The sequence below is a fragment of the Cervus elaphus genome, chromosome 5 (genome assembly GCF_910594005.1).
Source record: "Cervus elaphus chromosome 5, mCerEla1.1, whole genome shotgun sequence".
Classification (NCBI taxonomy): Eukaryota; Metazoa; Chordata; class Mammalia; order Artiodactyla; family Cervidae; genus Cervus; species Cervus elaphus.
In genome coordinates, this window is record NC_057819.1 from 99,430,740 (window position 1) to 99,444,796 (window position 14,057).

The 14,057-nt window shown below is 49.6% G+C and overlaps 2 protein-coding genes and 1 long non-coding RNA gene across 9 annotated transcripts; 1 reads left to right on the forward strand and 2 right to left on the reverse strand.

The window, feature by feature from the left end:
- Window positions 1-233: 233 nt before the first annotated feature.
- SLC16A11 (solute carrier family 16 member 11) lies at window positions 234-2,600 on the reverse strand. Of its 3 annotated transcripts, none has more exons than XM_043903608.1 (5): window positions 2,464-2,600; window positions 1,999-2,206; window positions 1,532-1,675; window positions 600-1,367; window positions 234-505 (listed from the first exon to the last, which is right to left on the reverse strand). In XM_043903608.1, the coding sequence occupies exons 2-5, from the start codon at window positions 2,198-2,200 to the stop codon at window positions 276-278; spliced, it is 1,344 nt and encodes a 447-aa protein (XP_043759543.1). In that variant the 5' UTR covers window positions 2,201-2,206; window positions 2,464-2,600; the 3' UTR covers window positions 234-275. The 3 variants fall into 3 exon arrangements, with proteins under 3 accessions (XP_043759543.1, XP_043759542.1, XP_043759541.1); XM_043903607.1 differs by having other exon boundaries at window positions 2,459-2,598; XM_043903606.1 differs by lacking the exon at window positions 2,464-2,600 and having other exon boundaries at window positions 1,999-2,306.
- Window positions 2,170-13,615, forward strand: LOC122694639. The gene is made up of 2 exons (XR_006341216.1): window positions 2,170-2,307; window positions 13,406-13,615. It is a non-coding gene; the product is annotated as an uncharacterized LOC122694639 (long non-coding RNA).
- LOC122694637 (C-type lectin domain family 10 member A-like) lies at window positions 2,689-11,347 on the reverse strand. 5 transcript variants are annotated; one of them, XM_043903612.1, is made up of 11 exons: window positions 10,965-11,345; window positions 9,927-10,018; window positions 9,202-9,315; window positions 8,804-8,899; window positions 8,651-8,722; window positions 8,473-8,504; window positions 8,228-8,285; window positions 7,982-8,136; window positions 7,636-7,742; window positions 2,978-3,100; window positions 2,689-2,898 (listed from the first exon to the last, which is right to left on the reverse strand). In XM_043903612.1, exons 1-11 carry the CDS (start codon window positions 11,144-11,146, stop codon window positions 2,703-2,705), a joined length of 1,227 nt encoding a protein of 408 aa, XP_043759547.1. In that variant the 5' UTR covers window positions 11,147-11,345; the 3' UTR covers window positions 2,689-2,702. The 5 variants fall into 5 exon arrangements, with proteins under 5 accessions (XP_043759547.1, XP_043759549.1, XP_043759551.1 ...); XM_043903614.1 differs by having other exon boundaries at window positions 9,927-10,116; window positions 10,965-11,338; XM_043903616.1 differs by having other exon boundaries at window positions 9,202-9,298; window positions 10,965-11,335.
- Window positions 13,616-14,057: the final 442 nt, after the last annotated feature.

Consider the following 14,057-nt stretch of genomic DNA (forward strand, 5'->3'; position numbering starts at 1 on the left):
GGGGCAGCTAGCACTCATGAGTACCCCCCTTCCCCCAACAAACCTGAAGCAGACAGACAGTTCCTCAAAGTTTCCTGTTATAATGGCAAGCACTTGGGCAAAGAGAAATGGACTGACAGGACAAACACCCTTCCCACCTGCCATGGCTTAGGGGGATCCTGTTCCCATCAACCAGCTTTTCTGGATATCTTAAGCAGAATGTTTGCAGCATAGATTTCCTGAACAATTGGAGCTTGCAGGAAAAGCAGATAAAAAGTCTTTATTGGGGGAGGGGCTCAACAAGTGGTGTCCAGAGTGGAGTGAGGGTCTCCCGGGGAGAGCAGGGCAACCTGAGGTACCGGGAGCAGCTCCCCCATCTCAGGGGGTGGAGTGCCTGGACGTGAAGCCGGACGGCAGGAGGGCAGCGCCTTGGGCAGCCCCAAATAGATGAAGCTGCCAGAGAGGACGAAAGAGCCGCACGTGAGGAAGGAGGCGGTGAAGTCTCCAGTCTCATCCCTTAGGAAGCCTGAGAGGAGACGGAAAGGAACTTAGAGGCCTGGGTCCCCAGATGCAGGTGGGGGGTGGGGGTGGCGAGCGGATCTGCTGGCTCTGGCCCTTACCTGACAGGGGAGGGCCTAGAAGCCCCCCGAGGCTCAGCAGCATCATCACCAGCCCGGTGGCCTGTACCACATTTCCGATGCCCACCAGCTCCGGGAGCACACAGAAAATCAACGGGGCGTAACTTCCGGCGCTCAGGCCGTAGGCCCCAGCCGCGGCCAGCAGGGGGCCCCCCCAGCTGTCCTCGTTCCCCCCCACCGGCACCAATCCCACCGCCAGCAGCCCCAGGCCTGTCAGAGCCCCGCATATCGTCAGCAACCGCGGGAGGGGCACCCAACCCTGGTCCGCCAGCCAACCGCAGAGGAGCCGAGCGCCGATATCCCCCATCGCAGCCGCCGCCACCACCAGCGCCGCCCCATACCCGCCCAGGCCCCGATCTAAAGCGTGAGGAGCCAGGTGCACGTAGGGGATGAAGTAACCGACCCCCACTAAGGCCGTGCCGAGTGTCAAAACTAGGAAGGCCCGGCGTCTGAAGAGACCGAGGCCGAGGGCAGCTAGAGGGCTTCGGGGTGGGGCCAGGGGGTCGCCAGGAAGAGCAAGGGGTCGTAGCAGGGCACCACAGGGGGTGAGGTGGAGGGTGGCGGCTCCGAGGAGGAGCAGGGCGCCCCGCCAGCCGAAATTATCAAGGAGGAGCTGTAAAGCGGGCGCCAGGAGCAGCGAGGAGGCCCCGTTGCCCGTGAGTGCCAGCCCCACGGCCAAGACTCGACGGTGGGAGAAGTAACGGGAGACGGTCCCCAGGGCAGGGGCGAACACCAGGGCCCAGCCGGAGCCTGTGAATGGATAGGACCGGGTAAAGAGAGAAACCAGGGATGCCAGGCCCTGCCATCCCAGCTCTGTTTCTCGCAGGAGGCCCCCGCCCTCTTGGCTTCCGTACCCGACAGGCTCCTAGCTCCACCATCACCCCCTTAAGAACCCGGGTATCCCTCTCCCTCACCAGCAAGGACGCCCAGGCCAAGGTAGAGGTGCAGCAGACTGTGTGCGAAAGCCGAGAAGACGAAGCCGAGCGAGGTGAGGACGCCCCCAACCATCACGACGGGGCGCGCCCCCCAGCGGGTGCTCAGGGCACTGCCCACTGGGCCTGGAAGGGGGCGGAGTCAAGGGAAGACACGCCCCCTGGACCCCCAAACTCGCTCCAACACTTCTCATTGCCTGTTTTCCTGGCCTAAACTTCTCCCCCGTCTTATAGCAACACCACCACCACCACCCCGCCCTGCTTCGTCTCAAGACCTACTCAATTTTAGAACTTAGAATATTAAATTCGACCTAGCTCTGAAGGTCGAACTCTAAAGGTCGATTTTTCTTAGGTTGTTTGGTAACCAGTCAGGTGTGTCCCCTACCACTGCTCTCACGGCACCTCCCCCGACCCCAGTTCCTGCCTTCCACCTCGGGGCCCCTCCTTACTGGCTGCCTGCTGCACTGCCAGGGCCAGGGCGCTGACCCATGCCGTCTCCTGAGCGTTTCGGTCAAAATACTCCGCGAAGTCAGGGAAGGCGAGGCCCAGGGAGCGTAACACCCCGTAGGAGAGCCCATTCACCGCGAACCCTGCGGCCGCCACCACCCAGCCCCAGCCCCCGTCCGGGGGTCCGGTTGGCTTGGGGGTCATCGCCTCCTGGGGAAGGCGGAACATCTATCAGAGAAGTCGCCACATCTGTGTCTCCTTCAGGGACCTGAGCGTACCTGAGATCCAGCCCTGAGCACGACAGGACGGAGGTGGGGGTTGTGTGTGTGTGGGGGCGGGGGGAGGGGGGTGATGTTCGGGCCTTGGGCTAGAACTCCAGGTTCGCGCCGTACAAGAGCGGGATAACAACCAGATCCCCCAGTTCTGAGACTCCCCCTCCCACACACACCAGGTTCCCCTTACCCGACCTCTCCGGGCGATCCGGGGGAGGGGAAGGGCGAAGAATGGCTCGGCCCGGTTTTCTCCCCGCTTCCCCGGAGGGCGGGGCCTTAGAGAGGAGCAAGTGCAGAGATGGAGCCCCACTTGGACAGGCTCTCAAGGTAAACAGGGCGCCTGAGCCACCTGGGACGCGGGGGGTGCCGAGGGCGGGAGCGAGCTGAGACAGCCAATCCACCGAGCCGAGTCCCACGGGGATTGAATTATCCATTTACACCCCCAATCCCGAGGAAGGGAGGGGCGAGGAATGAACACCTCCCCGCCCATGCCCACGCACCTGCCGCTGGCTGCGCACCCGGGAGATGCATGGATTGCAATCGCCAGCCTCCCCAACGTTGGTAGGCAACGCACGGGGTGGTTGCGTGGTCCCATAGGAGTGGGACCCATGGGGGTGGTCCTCACAAAGCCTGAGGGGATGAGTAGCTCCAATGTTCTCAGGGAACGTTGCTGGAGAACCTGGTAAACCTCCGGTGTTAAATCACAGACCTCCATGCAGTACATGTTGCATGCTCAACGACAATACGCCCTCCAGGACAGAGCGGCAGGAAGAGGACTTCCTTGTGATGGGCCAGGCATATATACACGTCATGTTGCATCTTCACGATCACCCTGTGAAAAGGTGTTCCCCCCATTTTACAGATGAAGTCACTGAGACTTAGAGTAGTTAGGTGATTTGCCCGAATCACCAAACTTAAAAAAAAAGAAAGAAATATTTGAGTTTGGGTTTGTCCAACTGTGATCCATCCAAGAACACACCTACTATTGAAACAGAATCTGCCACCACGGAGGGAAACGTCCTGGAGACAATTTGATGCCAAACTGACCTGGAAATGGTAGATTGATTCTGAGCTACGGGTTTCTGGGACTAGAAAGGATTCTTGAGATCAGAATCCCTGAAGATTTAGATGGGAATTTTAAAAACAAAGTAAGAAATCCGAAAATTGAACCCAGGTATTGATTTCTTGGAAAAACTTTCCTTTTTACATTAAGATTAAGGTTATCATTGATTTACTTTGAAGCAAGGGATGTGTTCTCTGGTGTAATTATTAAACAACATCAGAGAAAACCTGGCAGTTTGCATTACAGTTTGGCCGACAGCCACATTACCCAATAGCCACATGGTGGCAGTGTTTCCTAATTGTTGAGAAACTCTGCAAATAAACAACTTAATTAGTGAAACTGTAAACCTAACAACACAATATGGTCTTCGAGGGCTCTCTACTGCCCATAAGAGGAAACAAAAGAAAACAAAACAAAATTCTCTACTTTGGATAAAAGCCTTTCCCAGTCAGAGGTAGACCCAGACTATCTTTCCATCCCAGCCCCCCCTCCCCTCTTTTCTACACTCTTCCATCAGATATTAGCAGCTCACCTGCTCTATGGGCATTTCTAGCTTTTTATCACTCCTTAATTTTTGAATATGTCATGCTCTGTGCTTGAACTGTCCTGGAGGGGGTACAGGAGCCTTGCCATGTACCTACCACCCTAGGAAAGTGGTCTCACCAGCTTCCCTAGTCTGGTGCTATTGTGAAAGACACCTGGAAGGCAGAACCAGCCTATCCTCAGGCAACAGGGAGGGCAGGGACCCCACTTCCAGCAATGGCCCATGAGGCCCCTGCTCCAAGTTGAATGAGGCCAAGTGAAACAAAGTACTCCCTCCCCATGGTGAAGTAGAAATGCAGGGGGATGACAGAGGAAACTGGGTCTTTAGGGCCTGGGAGTTGTACAAAGTGATGCTGAGCACCTTTACAAGATACTTATGAATCCACACCACTATTCATGCCTGGAGAATCCCATGGACAGAGGAACCTGGCAGGCTACAATCCATGGCATTGAAAAGAGTCAGATGCAATGAATGACTGAGCACACAAACACATTTTGTAAGAATTTTGTAAGAATATTGTGTAAGAATTACATCTCAATAAAACTGATTTTTAAGGTTAAAAAAAATCTTAGATTGGTGAGGATGTGGAGAAAAAGAAACACTTAGCACTGTTGATGGAAATGTAAACTGATATAGCCAGTATATAGAAGTGCCTCAAAAAATTAAAAATAGAACTGCAATGCTGTGCTGTGTTTAGTCTCTCAGTCATGTCTGACTCTGCAACCATATGAACTGTAGCCCAGCAGGTTCTTCTGTCCATGGGGATTCTCCAGGCAAGAATACTAGAGTGGGTTACCATGCCCTCTTCCAGGGGATCTTCCTAATCCAGGGATCGAACCCAGGTCTCCTTCATTGCAGGCAGATTCTGTACAGGCTATCAAAGAGATATCTGCACTTATGTGTCCATTGGAGCATCATTCACAATAGTCAAGATAAGGAAAGAACCTAAGTGTCTATCAATGAATGAATGGATAAAGAATAATATTATACTCCATTAGTTTGTTGTCCAGTGGCTAGTCATGTCCAACTCTGTGACCCCATGGACTGAATGAAGCATGTCAGGCTTCCATGTCCTTCACTGTCTCTCAGAGTTTGCTCAAAATTTTGTCCATTGAGTCGGTGATGCTATCCAACCATCTCATCTTCTGTCACCCCCTTCTCCTCCTGCCCTCAACCTTTCCCAGTTTCAGGGTCTTTTCCAATGATTCAGCTCTTCACATCGGGTGACCAAAGTATTAGAGCTTCAGCTTCAGCATCAGTCCTTCCAATAAATATTCAGGATTGATTTCCTTTAAGATTGACTGGTTTGATCTCTTTGCTGTCCAAGGGACTCTCAAGAGTCTTCTCCAACACCACAGTGTGAAAGTATCAGTTCTTTGGTGCTCAGCCTTCTTTATGGTCCAACTCTCACATTTGTACATGACTGCTGGAAAGTAGTATATATGATCTATACATCATATATACCTATATATAATATTCTATCATATAGCCCATATATATTGTGCATGCTGAGTAGCTTCAGTCATGTCCAACTCTTTGTGACCCTATGGACTGTAGCCCACCAGGCTCCTCTGTCCATGGGAATCTCCAGGCAAGAATACTGGAGTAGATTGCCATGCCCTTCTTCAGGGGATCTTCCCAACCCAGGGATGGAACCTGCATCTCTTATGTCTTGTGCATTGGCAAATGGGTTCTTTACCACTAGTGCCACGTAGGCAGCCCATATCCAATATATACATATACGTATGTATAAAATGACAGCATGTTATTCAACCTTGTGAAAGAAGAAAACCCTGCCATTTGCAACAACATGAATGGAACTCAAGAGCATTTATAACAAATAACATAAACCAGATAGAGAAAGACAATACAATATGGTATCACTTATCTGCAGAATTATTAAAGCAAGACAGAAAGTGGAAAAGTGGTTGCCAGTGGCTGGGGTTTGGAAGGGAATAGGAGGAGGTTGGTAAAAGGGAATAAACGTTCAGCTATAAGATGAATAAGGTCTGAGAATCTAACATTAAAAAAACATGGTAACCATAGTTGATAACACTGTATTGTATATCAGCACCAATATACAATATACTTTTGGGCCACACAAAAAGTCATCTCTACTCTTTAAGTGGTGCATTTTACTGTGTAAGGATTACACTTCAGTAACACTGATTTTTCAGGTTAAAAAAAAACTTAGGTTGGTGAGGATGTAGAGAAAAAGAAACACCTATGCACTCTTGATGGCAATGTAAATTGGTACAGCCAGTATGGAAAGCATATGGAAGTTTCTCAAAAAATGAAAAAATAGAACTACCATATGATCCAGTAATTCCATTTCTGGGTTTATATCCAAAGGAAATCAAAACAGGATATCAAAGAGATACCTGCACTCCCATGTTTATTGGAGCATCGTTCACCATAATCAAGATATGGAAACAACCTAAGTGTCTATCAGTGGATGAATGGATAAAGAATAATATAATATTCTACCATATATACATATATAATATTCTATCATATATATATAAAATGACAGAATATTATTCAGCCTTGACAAAGAAGGAAATCCTGCCATTTGCAACAATATGAATTGAACTAGAGGGTATTTATATCAAGTAATATAAGCCAGACAGAGAAAGACAGTACTGCATGATATCACTTATCTGCAGAATCATTTAAAAAAAAAGTCAGGAAAAAAAATAGAAAGTGCTAAAGTCGTTGCCAGTGGCTGGGGGTTGAGGGGAATAGGAAGAGTTTGGTTAAAGGGAACAAGTTTTCAGCTATAAGATAAAAGTCTCATAGCTGAGAATCTCGGAGAAGGCAATGGCACCCCACTCCAGTACTCTTGCCTGGAAAATCCCGTGGATGGAGGAGCCTGGAAAGCTGCGGTCCGTGGGGTCGCTAAGGGTCAGACACGACTGAGCCACTTCACTTTCACTTTTCACTTTCACGCATTGGAGAAGGAAATGGCTCCAGTGTTCTTGCCTGGAGAATCCCAGGGACGGGGGAGCCTGGTGGGCTGCGGTCTATGGGGTCGTACAGAGTCGGACACGACTGAAGTGACTCAGCAGCAGCAGCTGAGAATCTAACTTAAAACATGGTGACTGTAGTTGATAACACTACTTTATAATTGAAATTTGCTAAGAGAGTAGAACTTAAGTGTTCTCACCTAGGGAAAACAATAAACATGTAAGGTTGTGGATATGTTCATTAACTAGATGCGAGAATCCTCTCACAAAGTATACATGTATCAAATTCTGATATTTAAATATCTTACAATTTCATATGTCAATAAAGCAGAAATTTTTAAAAATATCTTAGGAGCTCTAGATAGTCTTAAAAGTTAAGGGGAATAAAAGAACCTCAAATGGCAGTGCTCTAATCTCCCAGGGTTTATTGCTCTCCTACAAGGAAAAGTGTCCCCCTTCCCCACCCTGCCATTTCCCAGGCAGGGGGCCACTCTCTTAGTTGCCTTTGCTCAGTCCAGCCTCGCAGATCTAGTGGTAGAGTCTTTGGCAGGCATCATTCACCATCAGGGTAGAAATGGGCACAGTCCTCACCCCCACCCAGCTCATGCCCATGAAAGTCATCTGGCTGGCCTGGCTTCCAATTCCTGAGGGGGGGGGGGGGTTGGTGAGAGGAAAACAGCCAGCTAGGAAGAACAGATGGAACAGAATCCAGGCTGGGGAGAAGGGGCTGTGGGTCAGACCCTGGAGGAGCAGAGCTGAAGGAGGAAAAAGGCACAGAAAGCCAAGGCACTCACTTGATGTTGGTCTCATAGTCCGACCCATCCACCCATTTCCAGACTCCATCTGGATCACTGAGGCCCATACAGGTGAAGTAAGGACGTAGGTTGGCCTGGATAAAATCCTGGGATGACAGAAGGACAGTGGTGACTCCCCTGACCCTGTCCCCCCAGGCCAGCTCCTTGGACTAGCAGTTCTGAACTTCATGGGTTCATTAAAGCCATGGAGGAGATTCAGGGTGTTGATCCCAATGCTGGGACCAATGGAACCTCTGAGGATCTGGCTCAGATGGCAGTGGTTGTTAAAACTCCCCCAGGTGATGCCAATGAGACCAGTCTTGGGACCTGAGCTCGGGGGGCTCACCTGCTCCTCTCTGGAGTTGATGACTACCAGGTGGGCATTCTTCAGTTGGCAGTCTTTCTCAGCTTCTGGCCAGGGCTTCCCCAAGGAAGAAAACCAGTAGCAGCGGCCTTCATGCTCCAGCCAGTTGGCAGGACAGCAGGCTGTGTTTTGAGAGACTAAGGGGCGAGGGTTGGGGGAGTGGCTGAGATGCTGCCCAGGGGGACATGGGCAGGAACTGGCTCCAGGCATGCCCCACACAACTCTTACAATTGCTCTTGAGAGCATCCATCTTGCAGGTCAGGGAGTTCAGGTTCTTGGCCAGCTGCTAGACTCGAAGGAGCATTTCAGAATCACTTGGAATGCACACAGATGGGCAGTGGGTACAGTGCTCTGGGTGTAGCTTCTGCTCCATGAGTCCCTGGAGACCGGGGGTCCATGCCCAGGACCCAGCCTAGGAATGCCCCTGCCTCCCACATGCCTCATGCCCAGGTAGAAGGCAGTAGGGGCCTGACCTGCTTTGAGTTCTTCCAGTTGCTTCTCCAGCCTGTTCTCCAGAGAAAGCACCTTGTCATTCAAGCTACGGGCTGGAGGGGAGGGCGCCCAGCACCTTGTGACTGCTCCCACCCCCCACCCTCCAGTCTGAGAGCCCAGCCCCCATCTCTCCACACCCTCTCCCTGAGGGTCTCTTACCAGCTTGCAGTTCTTGCTTGTGACTTTCCACCTCAGCTTTCAGTGATGTTATCATTTCTTGCAAGTTGCCACCTGGAGAACTCAGGAATCAGCCTCCACCCCTGCTCCACCCCACCCCACCTCAGTCCAGAGCCCCTTTCATGCCAGGCTCACCCTGGGAGTTCAGTGCCTGGACCTCAGCCGTAGTGTTTGAAGTGAAGTTACTGAAACCTGTTCTCAGGGTCTGCAGGTCACTCTGAAACTTGAAATCTGATAGGCAGATGGGACAATCAGTGCTAAGGGTTACCAGGCCCTCTCTGCGCCAGCTTTGGGCCCCTAACATGCATCATCTCATGGGTCCCTTCAGTGACCCCACCCAAAGGACTGGGCCCTATTGTTATCTGATACCGCAAGTGAGGCAGTTAAGGCTCAGAGAGAGGACATAATTTGATACCATTCCCCAGCTGACAAGTGACAGAGCCAGCAGTCATCCTCATCCAACCACTCTTGCATTCAGCATCCCCACCACACCTCATTATTTCTCTCTTCCTTGCCCACCATGTGCCACTCACTTTGGTATCCCATCACACATACACTGGCCAGCAAGAGGCTGAGGCCCAGGGAGAGCAGGAGGAGGCAAGGGCTGGAGAGGAGCCGCTTCAGGAAGGCCTGGAAAGAAAACAGCACTGCAGGAGGAGAGGGTGTCAGGAGGAGGGGGTCCAGGTGGTGGGACAGACGGGGCCGAGGATGGGGCCACAGGGACCTCTCAGGGAGGAGGCCGGGGCGGCTCATGCTGGTGGGAGACCGGATGAGAACTGTGGGGCAAGGGGTGTCCAGGTCTCTGACTCCTCATGGACCAGCCCAAGTGCTCAGATACAGGGGCCCCTCACACGCCTGGGGACACGTGTACATAAAGACACACAGACAGAGGACCATCGCGATGTGTAAGGTCCTCTCATCAGAGTTGGGGATGTAGCAGGAGGACCCAGAGAGAGCTAGGGGCAGCCCACACTCTAAGCTCACAAGGTTTAGGGCAAGCTCACACTCAAGGGTGAAAACACATTAGAAAGACAGTATATGCTCTTGCCTTTCCTCAGCGCACATGAAGTAAGACCCACTATGGATCTTCAATTCTCTTCAAATTGGGTCCCCCAGAGGCTGGGCCCTGACCCTGTTCAGAGTGGGGGAACCCCACCAGGACATATGGTAGAGGTGCAGACATCACACTTGACAGCAGAAAGCCTTCTAAACATATTAAGAAGAGATTTTAGCAAAGGCTGTTTCCCCTTTCCCTTACCTTCTGTAAACCCCTGGCTTTTTTTCTCACTCTCCGAGTACTGAAGGTCTTCGTACTTCACTGACATGTTTGGACCAACACGGTCTCTGAGACTGTTGGAGCAGAAGTGGAGGCTGAGCCAGTGGGCAGCCTGGGGCAGGAGCGGGATTAAAGGGGGAACACAGGGGCCAGGGAGGAGCTGCAGGCAGGGCTGGAGGTGAGAGAAGAGTGAGGTTTGAAAAGGAACCCATGGTGAAGGCTAGAAATGGGGACGGGCTTGGGTTTGCAGCTGAGGTCAGAAGTGGGGTCAGGGATGGGGTTTGAACTAGGGTCGGGTTGAGTTTGGAGTGACAGTGGAGGTGAAGTTGGAGCTAAATGCATTGTGAGGACTGGGTCTGATGTTGGGGCTGGAACCAAGGTTGCATCTCCTACTAGGATCAGTACTCACGCTGGGGTCAGTACTGGGGTCAGTACTCGTGTTGAAGCCATAAATGGAGATGGACCTAGGCTTGGTGCTGAAGTTGAAAATAGGACAGAGATGAGGTTCAAGCTTTCGAGGGGTGGGGAGCAGGGCAGGCTGGTGTTAAGAGTCAAGCTAACTTGGGAATTCTCTGGCAGTCCAATGGTTAAGGCTCCATGCTTCCACTTCACAGGCCAGGAGTTTGATCCCTAGTTCCTAGGATCCTGTGTGCCCTGCTGGGCTGCCCCCAATTTTCAAAAAAAAAATGATGTAAGAACTCTGGGGGTGAAACTGCCACTGGGGTTGGTATGGGGTTTGAGATGTGGCTGGAGTTGGGGCTGAAGACAGGGCTAGAACCAGGCTAGGGAAGGGGCTGAGTGTGAGCATCAGTTTGTGACCAAGGTTGTAGCTGCCCTAATTTAATCCGAATCCAATGAAGGGAATAGAGTCTAAAATCTCCACTGAGTCATTAAATCCCCAACCTGCCCCCTTATATATCTTACCATTCAGTTCCACCAAAGACCCATGATCCCTTCTCCCTGCTTTCTCTGACATCCTCCCTGCCCTTTTAGTCTCACATGCATCCCCAGCCTCCTTACCTGTGAGAAGTCAAGAGGCTGTGATTTTTGAGTTCTTTGTGCAGCAATGACCAGAGTCGGAAAAAACTAAATCCCGGACAGTTGGGATGGGGGTGGCCAATGGAAGAGTCACCTAACTCAGTGGAGACCTGCTGGTCACTGTGTCTGAATGACCAAGAGTCTATAACCCGGGAGACTCTCATTTCCTCAATTTGGGGCAGTAACTAATAAGAAGGAATTGAAATCAAAACTCAGGCAGAGGTGGCGTGTGTGGGGCAGCTGGACTTTTTCAGACCTCCTGTGACTTCCTCAGTTTTACTATTTGGCAGTGAAACATTGGATCAGAAGGAACCAGAGTTCCAGTGTTGCTCTGTCCCACACCTCCTTTCAGTTCCTTGATCTCGGAATTGTTGATGTCTCCATCATTGCAAACCCAGGTCCAGAGGCGCCCTTTGCTCTGCTCTTGCTCAATCCTGACCCAGGGCCCCTGGCATCTTCCTCTGGGGCCTCAGCCAGAAAGATCCCTGAGTTCTGGCCAGCTTTCCTTGTTGTCAAGTCCAAGCTTGTTCTGATCACTGAATGACAGGGACAAGGTGTTGAGGCAAGGAAAAAGACTTTACTCAGAAAGCAGGTGCTGGAATGCCAGAAGATGGCAGAATAATGTCTCAAAATAGCCATCTTCATGGGAAAAAAAAAATAGCCATCTTCTTTTATAGAACAGAGATGGGGTCAGGAAAGGGGTGAGGAAACAAAGTAAAAAGGCCATTAGTCTTGCAAATATCTCCTAGAATGGCAAACCTCAGGTGGGGATGTGTTGATTTCTTCCTTCCATCCACAGGTGGACAGGGTCCTGAACACTTTCACAGTCAGGCAGAGGGGCAGATGCTCTGAGGTAGGTCTTTATGTATGATTATAATAACAAAATCCAACTCAGAGAAACAGTTCCAACATGGAGTGAGAATTGGCTTTTCCCTGTCACATCCTCATTTCATTTGAAAGGAGGGAAGAGGTGGCAGAGAATAGGATCTCCTGGCTGGAATGGGAAGGGAAGATCCAGGAGAAAGAACAGAATATATTGAGCATCAAATCCGTGATGAGGATTGTGCCAGACATTTGCATTAACCATTCAATTCCCACAAGATTGTTGGGAGGAATTTCGGATGAAGAACTTAGGTTCAGAACCATCCTGTGACTTGCCCAAGATCACTTGCCTGGTAAGCTTAAGAGCCAGAATTCCAGCCTAGGGCTGCCCCACACCTTAGCCTGGGCTCTCTCTGAATATACTATCTTCATGAAAGGGGTTCAGTTTAATCCTGTCAGCTCTTAAATCCCTCTAAGGGGTTTTCCCTGAATTCACACACACAATCTTTTCATAGGAAAGATTCTTAGTGTCTTAAAAAGGGAAGAAGGAAAGCAAATACATTTCAGACTCTATTTTCTAGTTAAATGGGATTGTGCTCTGATAATTACATTTTAAAACTCATTTAACATTGTATCAAGAATATTTGGCCACATCAGTTCATAAAATGTCCTTTATTCCTTTTTTAACTTCATCTCATTTCATAAGCTGTGCCATAATTTATTGACTAAGCTTTTTCCCTTATGATAAACATTTAGGTTGTTTCCAGTTTTCTTTGGCTTTCTTGCTTTGCATTTATTTGGTGTTTTGATTAATATCTGTTACAGGCTGGGTTTTTGGAATCAATGTGGAGACTGAATTTGGGGTACAGTTTAGTTATTAGGGATCAGAACCTGTGAAGGGAAGGGGAAAGAAGGTGGTGGTAGAGGGGGACGTTAAAGAGTTACAAAGATCCCACAAAGCTTTAGCCCATCTGACAGGGGCTTCTAGGGGTTCACACTGCATTGGCTGTCAGAGCTGCGCATTGCTGCACGTAAATGGGGCTTTTATTACCTGATCTCCCTCAGTTACCTGATATGGCTACCACAGCAGGGGTGGGACCTCAGGGGAGGGGGCTGTGTGCATAGGTTACACACCCCGTGACTGGGCACCAAGTCCTTTTTGGAAGTGAGGTCTGGCTGTCTTATCTTTGTGTCTACCCCAGTACTGCTTTGCATTCACACATTAATTGGGGGATAATCAAATTTTTGCTTTATTGAATCTTTCCCACAAAGAGCATGGTATGTTTCTCCATTCATTTATCCAAGTGGTAGGGACAGAATGAAGGGACAAAATAGGTGATTAAATAGTTAATCCCACTAGGGGTTTGTAAGTGGAAAAATATGGGAGACCCCTATAAGTTAATGATTACTTGAGAAAGCAGGTTTGCTTAGCAACAGAACCATGCAACAGAAGCACGGGACATGCCCCAAAACAATAAAACAATAGTTGCATAAGACCTACGTAATGAGTGCCCAGTGAACTCAGTCAGTTAATGATCCCTGGTACATGTTCTCTGAATACACAAAAAACAATAATTTGTGGGCCTATCTTGACCACACAGGGACAAGGAAACTCCCCTGCTCAACTTGGAGGAGGAGCTGATGATGGAAGCATGACGTCTACTCAAGAAAGACAAAGAAGGGTTTCCCCCTCCGCTACTTTCCCTTCGATTAAAAAACTGCAGCCCACTAAGTTTTCAGGGTGCAGCATTTCTCACCCACCTGCTTGTAGGCCCCCAAGTATCCTAGTCTAATAAATAGCTTATCTACCACTTTGCTCTTGCTGAATTCTTCTCTGCACTGAGACATAAAGGACTACAATACTGGAGCTCTTTGGAGCCCACCTGAAATGACACCAATCGGTTTCACAAGCATTTACACATCCATTCAAAAATATTTATTGGGTGTTAATAAAAGAAAAAGTCACATATGGAGGTATGGGAAAGTCATTCTGGCTTTTTCATGAGCTAACTTGAACTTTATGGCCAAGTTATGACAGTGTGTTTGTGAACTATCAAATACACATTATGCATCCACTTTAATTATTTAAAGGGAAGAGCGCACTGACCAGAAGTAAAGAATGTCCATGTCAAAAATAAAGATGAAATTCTCCTCTTCCTGGGATGCCAGTGCTGCTCCTCGTTTGATCATAAGACTCCCTTCCCAGGTGCCAAGGCCATGCTTCTTACTGTGTATGTTTTGGTCTGGTTGTTT

Excerpts from the sequence above, each read along its gene's own strand:
- SLC16A11 (XM_043903606.1), bottom strand. The coding sequence starts at position 2,224 with ATGTTCCGCCTTCCCCAGGAGGCGATGACCCCCAAGCCAACCGGACCC. Across the intron at positions 1,676-1,998 it reads GGCAGTGCAGCAGGCAGCCA|GCCCAGTGGGCAGTGCCCTG; the intron begins GTAAGGAGGGGC and ends GCCCCCTTCCAG. Across the intron at positions 506-599 it reads TCTAGGCCCTCCCCTGTCAG|GCTTCCTAAGGGATGAGACT; the intron begins GTAAGGGCCAGA and ends GTCTCCTCTCAG.
- LOC122694637 (XM_043903612.1), bottom strand. The coding sequence starts at position 11,146 with ATGAGAGTCTCCCGGGTTATAGACTCTTGGTCATTCAGACACAGTGAC. Across the intron at positions 8,286-8,472 it reads ACTGGAAGAACTCAAAGCAG|CAGCTGGCCAAGAACCTGAA; the intron begins GTCAGGCCCCTA and ends CTTCGAGTCTAG. Across the intron at positions 2,899-2,977 it reads GCAACATGTACTGCATGGAG|GCTTTGTGAGGACCACCCCC; the intron begins GTCTGTGATTTA and ends TCATCCCCTCAG.